This window comes from Ziziphus jujuba, chromosome 6 (assembly GCF_031755915.1).
Source record: "Ziziphus jujuba cultivar Dongzao chromosome 6, ASM3175591v1".
NCBI lineage: Eukaryota > Viridiplantae > Streptophyta > Magnoliopsida > Rosales > Rhamnaceae > Ziziphus > Ziziphus jujuba.
In genome coordinates, this window is record NC_083384.1 from 23,094,394 (window position 1) to 23,109,653 (window position 15,260).

Here is a 15,260-nt window from a genome sequence, read left to right on the forward strand (position 1 = left end):
GTGCAAATCATGGAAATCATAATAGTAGTGTGAAATCCAAACCCAAAACAGTTTGACAAGTCCTTTTGCTGAAAATCATTTTCTGTCCAAACCTTAATCCATAATTATTTTCCTACCAAATTTCTTTTTGACATAACATAAATTTTGATGAACTTATAACATGACACCTCAAAATCACAAAAAATAGATTTTTTTCTCCAGTTTATTTCACATGGTATAAAGTGTGAGCAAGAAGAGAGAGAGAAAATTATGGAAATAACAGTATGTAAAGCCATGGCTTGAAACCCTTGAAAACACTTTAAAAGACCACCAACAATAATTGAAATTGAGTAGATATGGAAACCATCCCCTATGTGTGGCAAGTATAGGTTCACATTGATTTTGTTACTCCAATATGTAATCTTTCAATTGCAATAACCCTCTTTCAATTCAAAGGTGTCATAAATCAAGTTTCTTACATCATAATCTAGCTAGTTTAATCCGCCGACAGAGGTACCCAAACTCGTCACCTTCTCTAGGGCGACCTCTGTCTGCCTTCTAAAATGAGCTATACCAAGAGAGGAATAACGACTCATAAAAGAAATTAACTTCACAAAGCTTTCAATATGTAAAGGAAACAAACAAATAGAAATAAAAGAATAAAGGTTAGAAAATACTCCCTTAAGGCATAAAAAGCTTTTTAAAACCTTGAAAGCACCATGAAAATCATCAAAAACCCTTGAACAAAAAGTTAGGTGTGGCATGGTGGTGGAAGTAGCGATAAGCATTAAAGGTTATTACCACTGAGTCCCAAATATTAATCAAGTTCTCCACAAATTTTCAAGTCATTCAAAGGTCATATGCAAATTTCCTTAATGCCCAAACTTCAAAGTTGTTCAAATTGAAAATAGCTTGCTTTGTACCTATACTCTCAAAAACTTTACAAACCTAACAACCAAATTAAAAAAACCTAAGAACTAATAATAACTAAAGTCAAAGGAAGAAGAATTGAAAAATATAGGATAAAAGTAAAGAAATGCACCCTTTTTTGATTGATTAGATCCAAGAGATAGCAAACTCCATTTACAAGCTTTTAATAGATCAATGCATATAAAGTTGTGCACCACACTATACGCTACGCACTCACCATACATGGGTCCATATGCTAACCATGCTTTCATGAATAATACACCTCGAAAATCAATCTTTAAGTTCAATTTCCTACTAAATCCAATTTTATCTCATTCTTAACAACTAATAGAATTTTCGTTCTTTCAGTTACCTAAAATAAAATAAATAACAAAAAAGTAAACTAAAAAATAAACTAATAACTAATAAAAAAAACCAAGCAAAAAACTTAATTAACTAATGAAAATAAATATGAATAAAAAAAGAAACATAGTTTGCCTCCCAAAAGCACTTGTTTTAAGTCATTAGCTTAACTCCTTTTGTAAGCTCTATCTAGGATCAATTTGATGGCAGCTCCTACCTCTAAAGCAACTATGGAAAAATATTTTAACTCTCAGCCTTTTATGTGAATTTCCTTTATCTATCAATATCTCATTAACGGATTCAACATGTAGAACCTTTTTCTACCTTTTAAAATAAAGTACGTTTGGAAATATGGAAAACCATACTTTCTTTACCAATTCTCAATTTAATATTTTGTTTTGGAACATCAATTTTGGCTTGATTTGTAACAAGAAAAGGTCTTCCAAATATTAATGATTCTTCCTAGTGAAGCAAAAATCAGGGACACATGCGAAATATCGGCAAAAATTTTGTGTTTTTGTCATCAGTGACACCGTAGGGGGGAAGAAATTTCTACAAGGAGTGCCGGAGAAATGTTGCCGAAGTCGAAAAATGTCGCCGGTATCCTAAAAAATCGATGGGCTATTCAATTTTTTTGTGGATCACTATGGAAACAAAATAGAAAAGCCGGTTGTCGGTGGAAATCCTGGATGAAAATCTCGGAACTCTTTTGGTTGAAGAACAAGTAGAACTCTCTTGAGGCTGACAATCTATGATCTGGTGTGTTTATGATTGAAACAATATAAGTGAATTGTACAGAGAAACCGACAATGGCTGGGTTCTGATTCACAATTTCTCTTCGATGTACCGGGAATCCATCTACCCAATTTTAAGTCCCTTAATTCAACACAGGCCAATAATACTACCACTAGAGTTACCTGGTCGAATTTAACATTGGCCCTTCTCATCTGACAAAACATAGTCAAAGCGTGCTTACTCCTCCTGCTTTTAGCACACCCCGCAATCATAGTTGTCCACGATACAACATCCCTCTCCTACATCTCATCAAAAACTAGTTGTGCACTGTCAACATCCCTACACCTAAAATAACCCACAAGGAATGAATTCCAACTAACAACATTCCTTTGACCCATGTTATCTAATATCTGACATGAATAAGTAATACTACTATACATTCTAGCCATGGCATACAAATTAATCAAATTCGTTTGAACAAACACATTAGAGCAATACCCATTCACCAAAACTCTCCCATGAACCTGTTCACCTTCTCTCAAGTCTAGAAGAGGAAGATTTGGTGTGTTTATGATCAGAAGGGAAAGAGAGGAGGAAGACCGGAAGGGAAAGAGACCGGAAATGGAAGAGAGAGGAGGATGATCAAAAGGAAAAGAGAGAAGAGGAAGACCGGTAGGGCAAGAGACCAGAAAAAGGATATGGAAGACAAGCATTTTTTTTAATTGATTTTTTAATATTTTAAAAAATAGATTAATTTGTTTTGTTTAATAATTAGGTTGTTTATTATTTGATGATAATTTTGAATAAAAGTACAAAAAGTCAATTATCTTTCAATTCAATGTTTATGGACTTTCAAAGTTTGTTTTAAATTATAAATTGTTAATTGCAAAGTAAGGATCTCTAGGACATTGACTAGCATTCATCTTAATAACTATAAAATCAATGGGAAATATAAATTTACCAATTTTTGCTTTTATATCTTCTAAAATTCCCAATGATTTCTTAATGGAATGGCTCACCATTTGTAATGTAACATTGGTAGGTGTAAGTTCTCTAATTCCTAATTTGATAAAAACATTTTAAGGCATTTAATTTATACTAGCTCTTAAATCACATAAACAATAATGAAATTTAATACAATCAATACAACAAGGAATAGACGAACTCCCTAGATCCTTAAGTTTAGGTAGCATCTTGTGATGTATTGTAACACCACATTCTTTTTCAAAAAGCATATTCTCCTTTTTACCATATTTTCTTTTAATTCTCTTCATCCTAATCTTCAAAGATTTTTTTACTTGTACCCTTCTTGATTTGAATAATCTTATAAGGTTGGATTTGATATGTTTTAGCATGTCTTTCTCATTGTGAAACAAATTTGGATCAATGGCTTCCATAAAATTTTGCAATTTGGCTTGAGAAGAAATAAATTTTTTTGTTTAAAAAAAAAAAAACTTTAAAAATATGTACCAAAAACAAAATTGAGTATGTGAAAATCCCATAACAATGGTTGGAAGTGTTTAACCCTGTCTTTTTAATTTGGAGGGAAGTTTATCCTAGAATGATTCAAGAATTTTCCTTCCATATTGTCAGCTATTTATATGTTGGGATATTTCAAAGAAAAAAAAATAGTCTCTTAAAGGGAAAAAAAAATTAAAAAGAGAGGGGAAAAAAAAAGCATTATTGCCCATAGCTTTTATTAAAATAAGAGCATCTCCAATGGTTATTTCTATTGAAGTTTATATGGCATTAATTTTAGAAAGTGTTAATGCTTATGTGATATTTTTATTATTTAATAATAATATTTTCTAACAATTTTTCTCTAATGGGTTCTATATAAAATACCATAAAATATTAATGTGTTATATTTTATTTTAAAATTACATTTAATTAAAAATAAATCAATTAAAATACAATAAATTGAAAAAGATGATTGATGAAAGGAAACAATACAAATAGAACCTGTCAACATTGGATAGCGAGACAACAAAATCAAGACAGATTCATAAAAGCAGAGAAAAAAAAAAAGAAAAACATTTTCTATCCCTACGCTTCTACAGGTGTGGATTTTGTCTATATTTTCTATTATTTTATGATTATTTGTAAAAAAAAATTTCCTTTCCCTTTTGTACATCGAGAATGGAGGTTTCTTCAATCTTGCATTTAATAAATATATAATTAACTATTTAAAAAAAAACAAAAAAAAAACATATATGATTTTATGAACCACTGGAGGTCTTTGATGATTATGGTAGTCACTCTATTTCTAATCTTAGTAGTTATTGTCCACCAGCAGGGAAGGCTGTCCTTGTCCTCTGCAAATTGGCACTACAGCAGATATAACTCACGTTTTGATTTATTTTTGTGGTCTTAGATGTAAATGCATGGAAATTTGGGGTTTGAGGGATTCAATAGTTTCAGGGAATTAAATTATTATAAGAATGCAGTCATGCTACTAGTGATGTATAATGTGTCACAGCTTTCATCAAAAGTGTTTTACTTGCAACAAAGGATCCAAAATGAACTTTGATAGGCGAAGGAAATTTGACTTGCCCCTTGGTGAAAATTTGATCCAAAACAACCATAAACACAAATCCAATCACGCTTTAATCACCCATGGCACAGTGAGAAGGATCCAACCCAAGTTTCAAAGGCGAACAAGTTAGCGAAGGAAGGGAAGAGGGAAGGTAAAGTTGATGTAACGTTCTCTGTGAACAATTGGGATTTTGTTGAACAAAATAAAAATAAATAAATAAAAGCAGGAATTAAAAGCAACAAAGAAGAAGGTTAAAAAACTTAGCCTGAAAGGAAAAATAATAAAACCAAAAAGCCGGCCAGAGTTATTTTTTAACTAAAATAAATAAATAAAATATTATCTTAGATTGTCTAACAGAACTTTTCGATGTAGATAGTGTATTTTATAATTTTTATTAGTTTAACAGAATTAATATACAGAATCATTAAAAAATATTTTTTTAAAACACTATCTATTTATCTAATATGAATAAATGAACATAATTAATATACAAACTATTAGAAATGCTCTAAAATATACAAAATTCGTCTACCTATACCAAAAACTACAAAAATAAAATCTATAACCCAATTCCTCGTTTTACTTTCTATTTTTCGGTATTTGGTTTTAATGATTAATCTTGAAAACTCAAAAACCAATTGTGTAATTTTAACTGTTTCTTTTTTTTTTTTAATCTTTTTTTCTAGCGTGTAATTTTACTTAATAGTGATCACATTACTTATATATTTAACGTGAAATTAATTAATAACAGAAAGGAAATATGACAACATTCCTGTTATACTGATAAGAAAACAAACAAAGAAAGAAAATATCTCAAAAATTTTTTAGAAAAAAAAAAAAAAAGAAAAAAAACCTGAAATTTTCTTTGTCTTGGCCAAAGTCCTTATCCATAATTAATCCTCTCAAAAAAATAGAGAAGACATATAATTAATACCAAAATAAAATTCTTGTCGAGTTTCGGTAAATGCCTCCGAAATAAATATAATATAATATAATAATAATTAAATAAAATCCCTCTAATCCGCTCTTAACTTCAGTATACTCCTTAACTGAATTTCTCTCACACTGTGTGTATGTTGCGAGAATTGAAATGTCGACGCTCTCATTGAACGCTCCGCCATCTCTATCTTTCTCTTCTTCTTTCCAGGTGCACCCTTTGTGTTTGTGTTTTTGTCTCTGTGATAGTTTTCAGCTAATTATACTAATTGCTTCGCGAAATCACAACAGCAAGTGAGAAGTTTGAGCTTCCTATGTGGATCCAGAGCTTCTAATTTGGTCTTCAAGTTTCGTAGATCTTTTCCATCTGTCCGAGCTTCGTCTGGTTTCTCTTCCTCCCTCGACACCGGTTATCTATTTTTCTCTCTCTTCATTATTAATGGAGTTTGGATCCTTTGAATAATTTGTAATCTGTATTTTTTTTTTTTGTGGTTTTTGAAAATTATGATTTTGGGTGCTGAATAAAATGGTTGGTTCTTGGTTGTTTCAGGCTCAAGCACCGAATTGGAAGCTGTCTCTAAGTTCAGTGAGATAGTGCCGGACACTGTTGTTTTCGATGATTTCGAGAGGTATAATTTATCTTTCATTTTTTCTCTTACTTTTAATGAATAGATTCATTTCTTATTAACGTCGAGTTTGAAATGACAAATGTTGATTCTGCTAATGTGATGAGCTATTCATGAAGTCATAACTTTGATTCTGTTTAGTCTAATGTTTGGGAACCAGATGAATTTTCTCAACTGAGCCAAGCAAAGCTCCTCTTTTTTTTTTTTTTTTTGGTTGGCGAATTCCAATTCATTAAAAGTAATGAAACCTGATAATTCTATCTGTTCCACATCTATTTTAGTCTAATAGTGAGCTACTAAATAATGACTGGTTATTTGTAACACAGATTCCCTCCAACAGCTGCTACAGTTAGCTCTTCTCTCCTCTTGGGTATATGTAGCCTTCCAGATACCATATTTAGAGTAAGCACTCAATCCCATGGAAAATTGAGAAGAAAAAAAAAGTAAAACGATAGATATACATTGATTGCATTAAGGAATGTTGTGTGTTGTTTTTTTTTTTTTTTTTTTTTTTTTTTTTTTTTTTTTTATTTTTTTTTTTATTGGTTCGTATTGTGTGTAGAATGCTGTGGAAATGGCTTTGGCAGATTCAGAGTGTTATGGGCTGGACAACACTGATGCAAGATTATCATGTTTTGCTAACAAGGTTGGTTTTAATATGACTTAAATATTAGAAAAGTAGACACCTTGTTGGACTAATAAGATAGTTCACAATTTTATTTGGAGGCTTAGGCTTTAGTGAATGTTGGTGGCGATTTGGCCAAACTGGTTCCTGGTCGTGTTTCAACAGAGGTGGATGCACGACTTGCTTATGACACCCATGGCATCATCAGGAAGGTAGTTGTCTCATTGGCTGCTGTATATTGTTTGTTGATGAATACCACATGCAATCTGACTCAAGTATCTGTATAAAAATAAATAAAATAAAATAAAAAATACAGGTGCATGACTTGTTGAAGTTATACAATAAAATTGACGTCCCAGCTGAGCGTTTGTTGTTCAAAATTCCTTCAACTTGGCAAGTAAGTTTTCTAGAAAATACATTTGTACCACCCACCATTTTAAGATTTTCATTCATGGACTTAACATGTGAAAGCTCCTGGCTTTTATTTTCGTATTTGTGTTGCCTTCATTTAATTGGATTTCTGTTCAGGGAATAGAGGCGTCAAGATTACTGGAATCTGAGGGCATACAAACGCATTTAACTTTTGTATATAGGTAAATATATTTGTTTACCAATTTTGTTGTGCTCAAAACTCCACTATAGGAGACAAGTGGTGATAGATAAGGGAAAAAATAAGTTGAAAAATAAAACCAAATGATGATAATGAATTGCTACAAGGCATGCAATCTTAATGATGACTTTCTAAAATAACTTGAAAAGAGTAATTTACATGTTCATATTCTGATATTCTTTGATACGCAATAGAAAGAGAAACACTCCATTTTATGATCAAGAAGTTTTATATTCTACTGATGTGTTTTGAACCTTGCTTGGAGTATTCTTTCTTTAACATAATATCACTTTTTACAAACTGTCTCTTGCTGAATCAGATCCTAGAGACAATGATATGGATGGCTAACGAATATTTGCCCTTGGTACTAGGTAGAATGCTTATGTGTTGATTAAAACACTTGTTAAATTTTTATTTCCTTATGTTGGTGGTGTGACGGATGTCTAAAGTAGCTTTGTTGGTGGTTTATATGGATCGCATATGTTTCTTGCCCATGACTAAAAAAACTGTTCTCAATTTTTGTTTATAGTATCTATGAAAGAAACAACTGATAGATGATGTCAAAATGATTCAGGTTTACTTTTTGATGCTGTCCTACTCACAGTTTAAGCACATTAGTTTTTCTTACATAGTTTGTCATTATGCTTGTGTTTCATGTATTTACCTTTATATGACTTCTGATGCTTTCTCTTCCTATTATTTCCCTCTACTACAATTACCACTTTTAATTCTTTATCTTTGATTGGTAGTGATAAGTTTTTGTTTCTTTAGCTTTGCTCAAGCTGCAGCTGCAGCCCAAGCTGGTACTTCTGTTATTCAGATTTTTGTTGGCCGCGTTAGGGTAATCTTCTACTTCATTATCTAATCACTTGTAGCTGATCTTTAGTTTTATATTGCTTATAAAGTTCATGTTCGTTGTTCAGGATTGGGCTCGCACTCATTCGGGTGACCCTGAGATAGAAGCTGCTCTTAGAAAAGGAGAGGACCCAGGGTTAGCCTTGGTTAGTAAAACAGTGTTGGTCTCCATATTTTTTTCATTAACTGCTGTTTGTTGTTTCTTTTATAAGAAGCCACTCTGTTTGAGTTTCAAGTGCATTTTGAAATAGCTGGACCAGTCTCTAATTTTAATTCTAAAAATATACTTTCTTGGAAGTTAAGTCACTTTATTTTCTTACTTTTCTTATTCTGGTTTAGCATCTCTAATCAACCAAGGACCCTAATTACAAATGTTGATATTCCTAGACTTCTAAGTCATCAGCCATGGTGGCTTGACCTTACTTTTCAGTGTAACTATGTATTTAAGTGTTTCACTTCTTTGTTTAGTCTTCCAAGGTGTTGTTTCTTCTCAGTTTTGTATTTGGGTTACCTTGGTGAGGCAAGAATTTTTATTGAAGACAATATTAACTAGTAGAAAAATGCTGTAGTCTAATGTGATAGTTTTTGTATTTCAGGTGACAAAGGCTTATAATTACATCCACAAATATGGACATAAATCAAAGTTGATGGCTGCAGCAGTTCGTAATAAGCAGGATTTGTTCAGCCTTCTTGGGTAATTATATGACTCATATTTGATCTTATGCAACTGAAAAATGATTTCTTCTGTCATGCTGATTTATACTATATTTCAGGGTTGACTATATTATTGCACCACTGAAGGTATTGCAATCTCTCAAGGAATCTGTCATTGCTCCTGATGAGAAGTACTCGTTTGTGAGGAGGCTGTCCCCAGAATCTGTTGCCATGTATAGTTTTACCGAATTAGAGGTATGCTTTCCTTTTTACTGAATCAGTAGTTATGTCTTAACATACAATAATACTGGAAATTGCAAAACATAGACATAGGTTTGGTATCGTATTACTCATATCAAGGCCTCTCCATTTCAATTAATTTGTGCTTCTTCAAGTTGAATATTGGTGCATCAGTTTTTTGACTTAATTATGATGTGACAAGGCCTGATAGTTGTCTCTTCCATAGAGCTTAATAAAAAAATAAAAAATAAAAAATACGGCTTTATAGTTGATGATGCCTCTCACATCTTTGAGAAGCAGGGTTGTCAAATTAAAATAAAGCCTTAAATATCAAGGAAAGGTTTACCAGTTTTGTACTACTTACAAAAGCTGCAAACATAACAGTTCTAACCTTGTAACTGACTATCCTGCAAATTTCAAAATCTTGTATTATTCATTTGATGAAATGAGTGCTTGAAAACTTTCCCTTACAATCTACAAGAAAAATAACTGAACAATAAACCAATGTATCTCATTAGCTCAAAATCTAATGCAGAAGTGGATATATAGAATGTAACACAAAAGGGTGGAGTCCCTCGCTGTTGGTATTGTTGTCTATCATCCTAACTTGTATAATTGACAGGACGAACACTACCTTATCCAGAGTTGCTACAGATTGGTTATCTCTACAGCAACTACATCTCAACACCTCTGCTGCCTCCAACCTTAACCAGTGCGACCTATTGCTCCTCGTTTCTGTAAATTTCAACCCTAAGATTATAGAAACGTGTTTTTTCATCTTAGGATGGAATAAGCTTGCTTTCTCCTCGCCCTCTCAAAAGTTCAACCAAATAGTTACTGCTTTCCTTTTGAATTTTCATTTGTTAAACTAAAAGGAGCATTAGAATAAGTTCCAATCCTTCTACGACCATCTTACTATGCCTGGTTTATACTTTAGGATTTGTCTTTGGTGTTTTTACAATTGACCGCAAATCTGAAAGTCATTTTGTGAATGTTTATTAGTGATTACCTTTTCTTTTTGATAAACTTGATTCAAAGATTACCTAATGGTTTCATTGAGGACAGCTCTTTTCATTTTCAGCTTACAAAGTGGGACCAATTGACCCTTGCATCAGCCATGGGTCCAGCAGCCGTAGAGCTTCTGGCTACCGGACTGGAAGGTTATATTAATCAAGCAAAGCGAGTTGAGGAGTTATTTGGGAAGATTTGGCCACCTCCAAATGTGTAAAGTGGTTCTGTGTCTCTTGGAATAAGAGGATATAATGCCCATTTTCATGGAATCTACTTTCCTTGTCCCTGTCTTTGACATTATAATTAGTTTTTAACTCTAAATAACCTTTTTTTTTCTTTTTTTTTCCTAGTCAACAAAGCAGTCAATTCTAGAAATTTGCAACAAACACACATCTTATGATCATGAATGGAATTTGCAATGGAAGAAATGTTGGGATAAAAGAAATGCAGTTGATATTAGTTTTGCAATCTAGGATATAATGGGCATGACCATTTTAGCCAGTTCAACTGGGGTTCAGTCCCTTTGTTCTTTCTTTTGTTCTTTAGGATGGATAGAGGATTCAAATCTCGTAAAAACAAGAAACTACATCTATTTTTGGAGGATTTGGGAAAGCCAGAAATAAGCCACTTATGTATGACGTCTTACAGAATCTGGAAAGAATCTAAAGGGAAGAGGTATTCAACTGATAATTAGTAGGAAAGCTCTTACAACATGTGAGAAGCGGAGAAAAAGCAGTTTCTTTTGCTGAAAATGTTGCAGCAGCTTTTGCGGGAAGATAATAGCAAAACGACAAAAGCATTGGCATATAGCTAATTAGCATAGTATTAAAAAAAAATTACCAATATGTATCATGCTAATTAAATTAAATATATATAAATTACAACATGTCAAAATGATGTTGCTCAAATAGGATCTAGATTCAGGATCACTTAAATAAAGGGAACCTGGATCACAAAGCCCACGAATAGAACCTAGATCCAAAATTGCCCAAATGACATCTAGATCCATGATTGCTGAAATGAAATCTGAACTCGAGATTGCCTGAATAAATTTGGACCCTGGGTTGCTCGAAAAAGACTTAGACCCAAGATCATTTGAACATGACCTACATCCTCAATCGCCTAAATGAGACTTGAATCTCGTATTGCCTAAGTGAATTCACGTTTAGGGTTCTACTCATATCAAAGCTATTCAAGATCCTAGTTGGGTTTAGGTGATCTAGAATATAGGCTCCATTTGGACAATCCAAGATCCATATCATGTTTGGTCAAGTCAAGGTTTTGATTGTGTTTGGGTAATCTCACATCTTATTCCAAGTTCAAGTGATCCCAATAACTGTGTTGCTTGGGCAATCCTATGCCTAGGTGTTGTAGTTCAATCTCGAATTCAGGTCCTTTCCTAGCAATCTTGGATTTGGGTCCATACAATTTTGAATTCTAGTCTTGTGAATATAGAAACATTTATTGAGGGTGAAAATTGAAACATTTATTAATGAGGAGGATAGTTATGTCTCTTTCGTAAAATTTCATTGTTAATAAGAGTTTAAAAAGCAAAACAAAACAAAATAATTAAGGCATAATCATTATGTTCTATTAATATTTAAGATACACTTAAATCTATTAAGTTTTCTTTTATTAAAAAAAAAAAAAAAAAAAACACAAATTCAACCTACGTCTTCATCTGAATAAGATTTTCTTCTGTGTTTATCGACTACTTCTTTTGCATGCGGCATTTGTGCTTTATATGGGCAAAGACATAGAGTTCAAATTATTCACTTCATTTATCAAAATATATAAATAAGATAGCACATCTGCAACCTAAAAAAAATAGGGATGAAAAAATGGGTTGAATATATCTAACTTGTCAACTTAGAAAGCATCTAGAACCATCGAGATGAATTGTCATGTCAAAATCAACACAACTGAAACAACAACAATTGAATGCATGGAAATAATGAAGCAAACCTCTATTTAAATAAGCTCCACACCATATCTAACTATATGCGATGAAGTAGCCACGCATTCAGTTCTACAATGAGAAGGAGAAGACAATGATGTTTTGGATGAATGATATGAGGAAGGATGAAACAACATCATTCATGAGGTAGGATGAAATGACATCATTTATGAGGAATGATGAAATGATATCGTTTATAATGAAAGATAAAACAATGCTAAAGGATGAAAGAACATTGTGGTATGAAACGATGTTAATGGATTACTGAAGGATTAAACAACATCAATTACGTGAAAAGATGAAATGATAGCTAATTTGGATTAGTTTAGTCTAGTTGGGCCAATTTATTAAGGGATGAAATTGACAGATATATATATATATATATATATATATATATATATATATATATATATATATATATATATATATATATATATATAATTATTTATGATATTTGAAAAATATTAAAGGATGAAACACTATACTTGGCTTAAGTAATTTCTTAATAAATTTAATTGAGGCCCATGTCATCACTAAACAATATAAGGATGAAAGGAATTTTATCGCTAGGAGGATTCGTCTATAAGATAAGCGCAAGTTAGAAAACAACTTTGTGGTCTATTCTCTTTGAGGATTCTGAGTCCTATTAATACTCAAAAAAGTCAAAGACACTATATAAACTTGATTCCTCCATTAAAACAAGGGACATTATTCTAAGCTTACATTAAACATTAGAATACTTCAAATACCTCGTTGACTTGAGGATCGAAGTGTTTTTGAATAGTACCATACTGATACCCCAAAGATCTTCATTTTCTTTCTGCTATTTTGCAGGTTTTCTAAGGAAGATTCAAATATTCATGAAAAAATCCTTTCATCCAAATTTATGCTTCAATAGATATCCTGAAGATAATTTCATAACTTGGCATTAATATGGGTGCCTCACTCAATTATCGAGTGAGAGCAAGGAAGTATTCACCAAAAAAAAGAGTTGGAGAGGGGAGAATTTTGATGGAATAAAAAAAACAAAAATACAAATAAAAAATTAAAAAGAATTAGGATTTTTGGCAACAATGTTCTCTATAATTTTCAACATATTTGCATTTTGTATCTTTTATAATATCAAATTAACATTAACACTCTCTAAAATTTATGATTGGGCAACATCAATGCAATGCGTTTACACAATTCTTTTGTAATTATTAAAGTGCATTTGTACTACATTGAGGAGGTTTCCCTTTCCTGTATAATTGGAACAAACAGGTATGTTCTACTTAATATATTTTAGAAGTTAAAAAAAATCATGAACAGAAGGTTTTTGAGCAATATTGCAACATTTGTAAACTTCAATGATATTAGTGGTGCTAATTTCGATACTATAGATGATAACATGCAAAAATATTGTAACTATTGGAGACATTGTTGCCAAAAACCTAAAAAGTTGTTGAAAAAAAAGAAACATATATATGGTAGGAGGAATCTAGAAACTTGGACTACGACCAAGAGGGCAAAAGTTCAAGTTCCACCATTTTGAGTCTAAAAGCTCACTCATATCTACGGTACTATGACCAGCACTCGAGATTGTGAAGGTATAGTAACCTCTACCCCTACAACATTTGTTTTTCATATATATATATATATATATATATATATATATATACATATAGAGAGAGAGAGAGAGAGAAAGAGAGATTTAAGGATAATTTTGGTATAACTGATGAAAATAAAGTTTTAGTTTATAAAGTTTTATATAATTAATCTTTTTTAAAAAAGAGCTTTTATTAAAAACTTAATAAATGTTTATGACAGGACCCGCCCCGAAAACCCTCCCAAGATCTCCTGGATGGTCCTGTCTGGAGAAGTCCCATCGAATAATCCCTAGAGAATATCTAATGGAATCTCACCTTAAAACGTTGATAACGAACACCAGCAATATCAATAATACCTCAATATATAAATATAAAATAAATCCACAATAGCACAAGTCCACAACTGGCCTATAGTACCATAGGCTATAACTACACACATAAATAATATGATCTCTACTGAGTCCAAAATATAGATCAGAGTATTCTAAGAGTGTTAACAAAGTTTGGAAGTATAAATAAGTAATGAACGAGTCCGGAAAGATAAAGGTAAGATAAAAAAAGATAAATACTGCTGCTGTCGCAGAAGAACAAAGTGACAACTGAGCGCAAGGTAGATTTTTACTAACTGCCTGGGCTTAGGGAAACGAATTTAAAACAAATAAAATGTGAGATAAAGAAATCTCAGTGAGTGGCATGATATAATAGAAAAATAATAATTTATTTCCATAAAAATATTTCTTTTAAGACCTCTTGTTACACTCGTTTGAAAAGTTTCCCGTTTAAAAATCATTTCACAAAATCCGAACTTGTACCCCTATTTAATATCATAAAATCGATACTCAAAAGTATAAAGTAAATGATCATTGTAATATTATAAAATGTCTTAATCAAAATATAAACATTGAGCATAAAATTTTATAAACGCAGTTCCACAAAATAAATATAAAAGCACAGTAATAACCACAATATTTGAAAACCAATAATATACTCAAACGTATACAATGTACCATTCGATATACTAATTTGTAAACCGTGGAATACACCCCCTCATTGTAACAGCCCAGACCACCCGCATGCGATATTGTCCGCTTTGGGCCCGGCCCGCACGGTTTTGCTCTTCCTGACCCCAGAACAACGGTGAGTCACAGAAAAAGGCCTCGCAAGGGAAAGGTATCCACACCCATTTATATGGCATGCTTCGTTCCCCTTTCCAACCGATGTGGGATGTTACAATCCACCCTCCTTAGGGCCCAGCGTCTTCGCTGGCACACCGATCCGGGTCCGGCTCTGATACCACTGTAATGGCCCAGTCCACCCGCATCAAGATATTGTCCTCTTTGGCCCAGGGTTCACTCCTTCTCTCCCCCCGGCCTCAAGGTTTTGTCAAAACGCGTCTTGAAGGGAGAGGTGTCCACAGCCTTATAAAGACCGCTTCGTGCCCCTTTCCAACCGATGTGGGATGTTATACTCATGATCTTCAATATATGAAATGTGTCATGGAAATAATAAATCGTCGAGACGTACCCAACTTCAAGGCCCGTGGCAACAATGAACCATTAGATGAAACCAACCTCACGCCAGTGTGGCAATAATAAACCGTCGGATAAACTCGATCTCACGATCCGTGGTAATAAT

General features: G+C 32.6%; 1 protein-coding gene across 1 annotated transcript; it reads left to right on the plus strand.

Annotated features, from left to right (window-relative positions):
- The first annotated feature begins 5,466 nt into the window (after positions 1-5,466).
- Positions 5,467-10,524, plus strand: LOC107430300 (uncharacterized). Its single transcript, XM_016041137.4, has 13 exons — positions 5,467-5,669; positions 5,750-5,867; positions 6,009-6,087; positions 6,411-6,486; positions 6,647-6,730; positions 6,817-6,921; positions 7,026-7,106; positions 7,238-7,302; positions 8,091-8,160; positions 8,243-8,320; positions 8,771-8,868; positions 8,948-9,083; positions 10,150-10,524. Exons 1-13 carry the CDS (start codon positions 5,613-5,615, stop codon positions 10,294-10,296), a joined length of 1,194 nt encoding a protein of 397 aa, XP_015896623.3. The 5' UTR covers positions 5,467-5,612; the 3' UTR covers positions 10,297-10,524.
- The last annotated feature ends 4,736 nt before the right edge of the window (positions 10,525-15,260 follow it).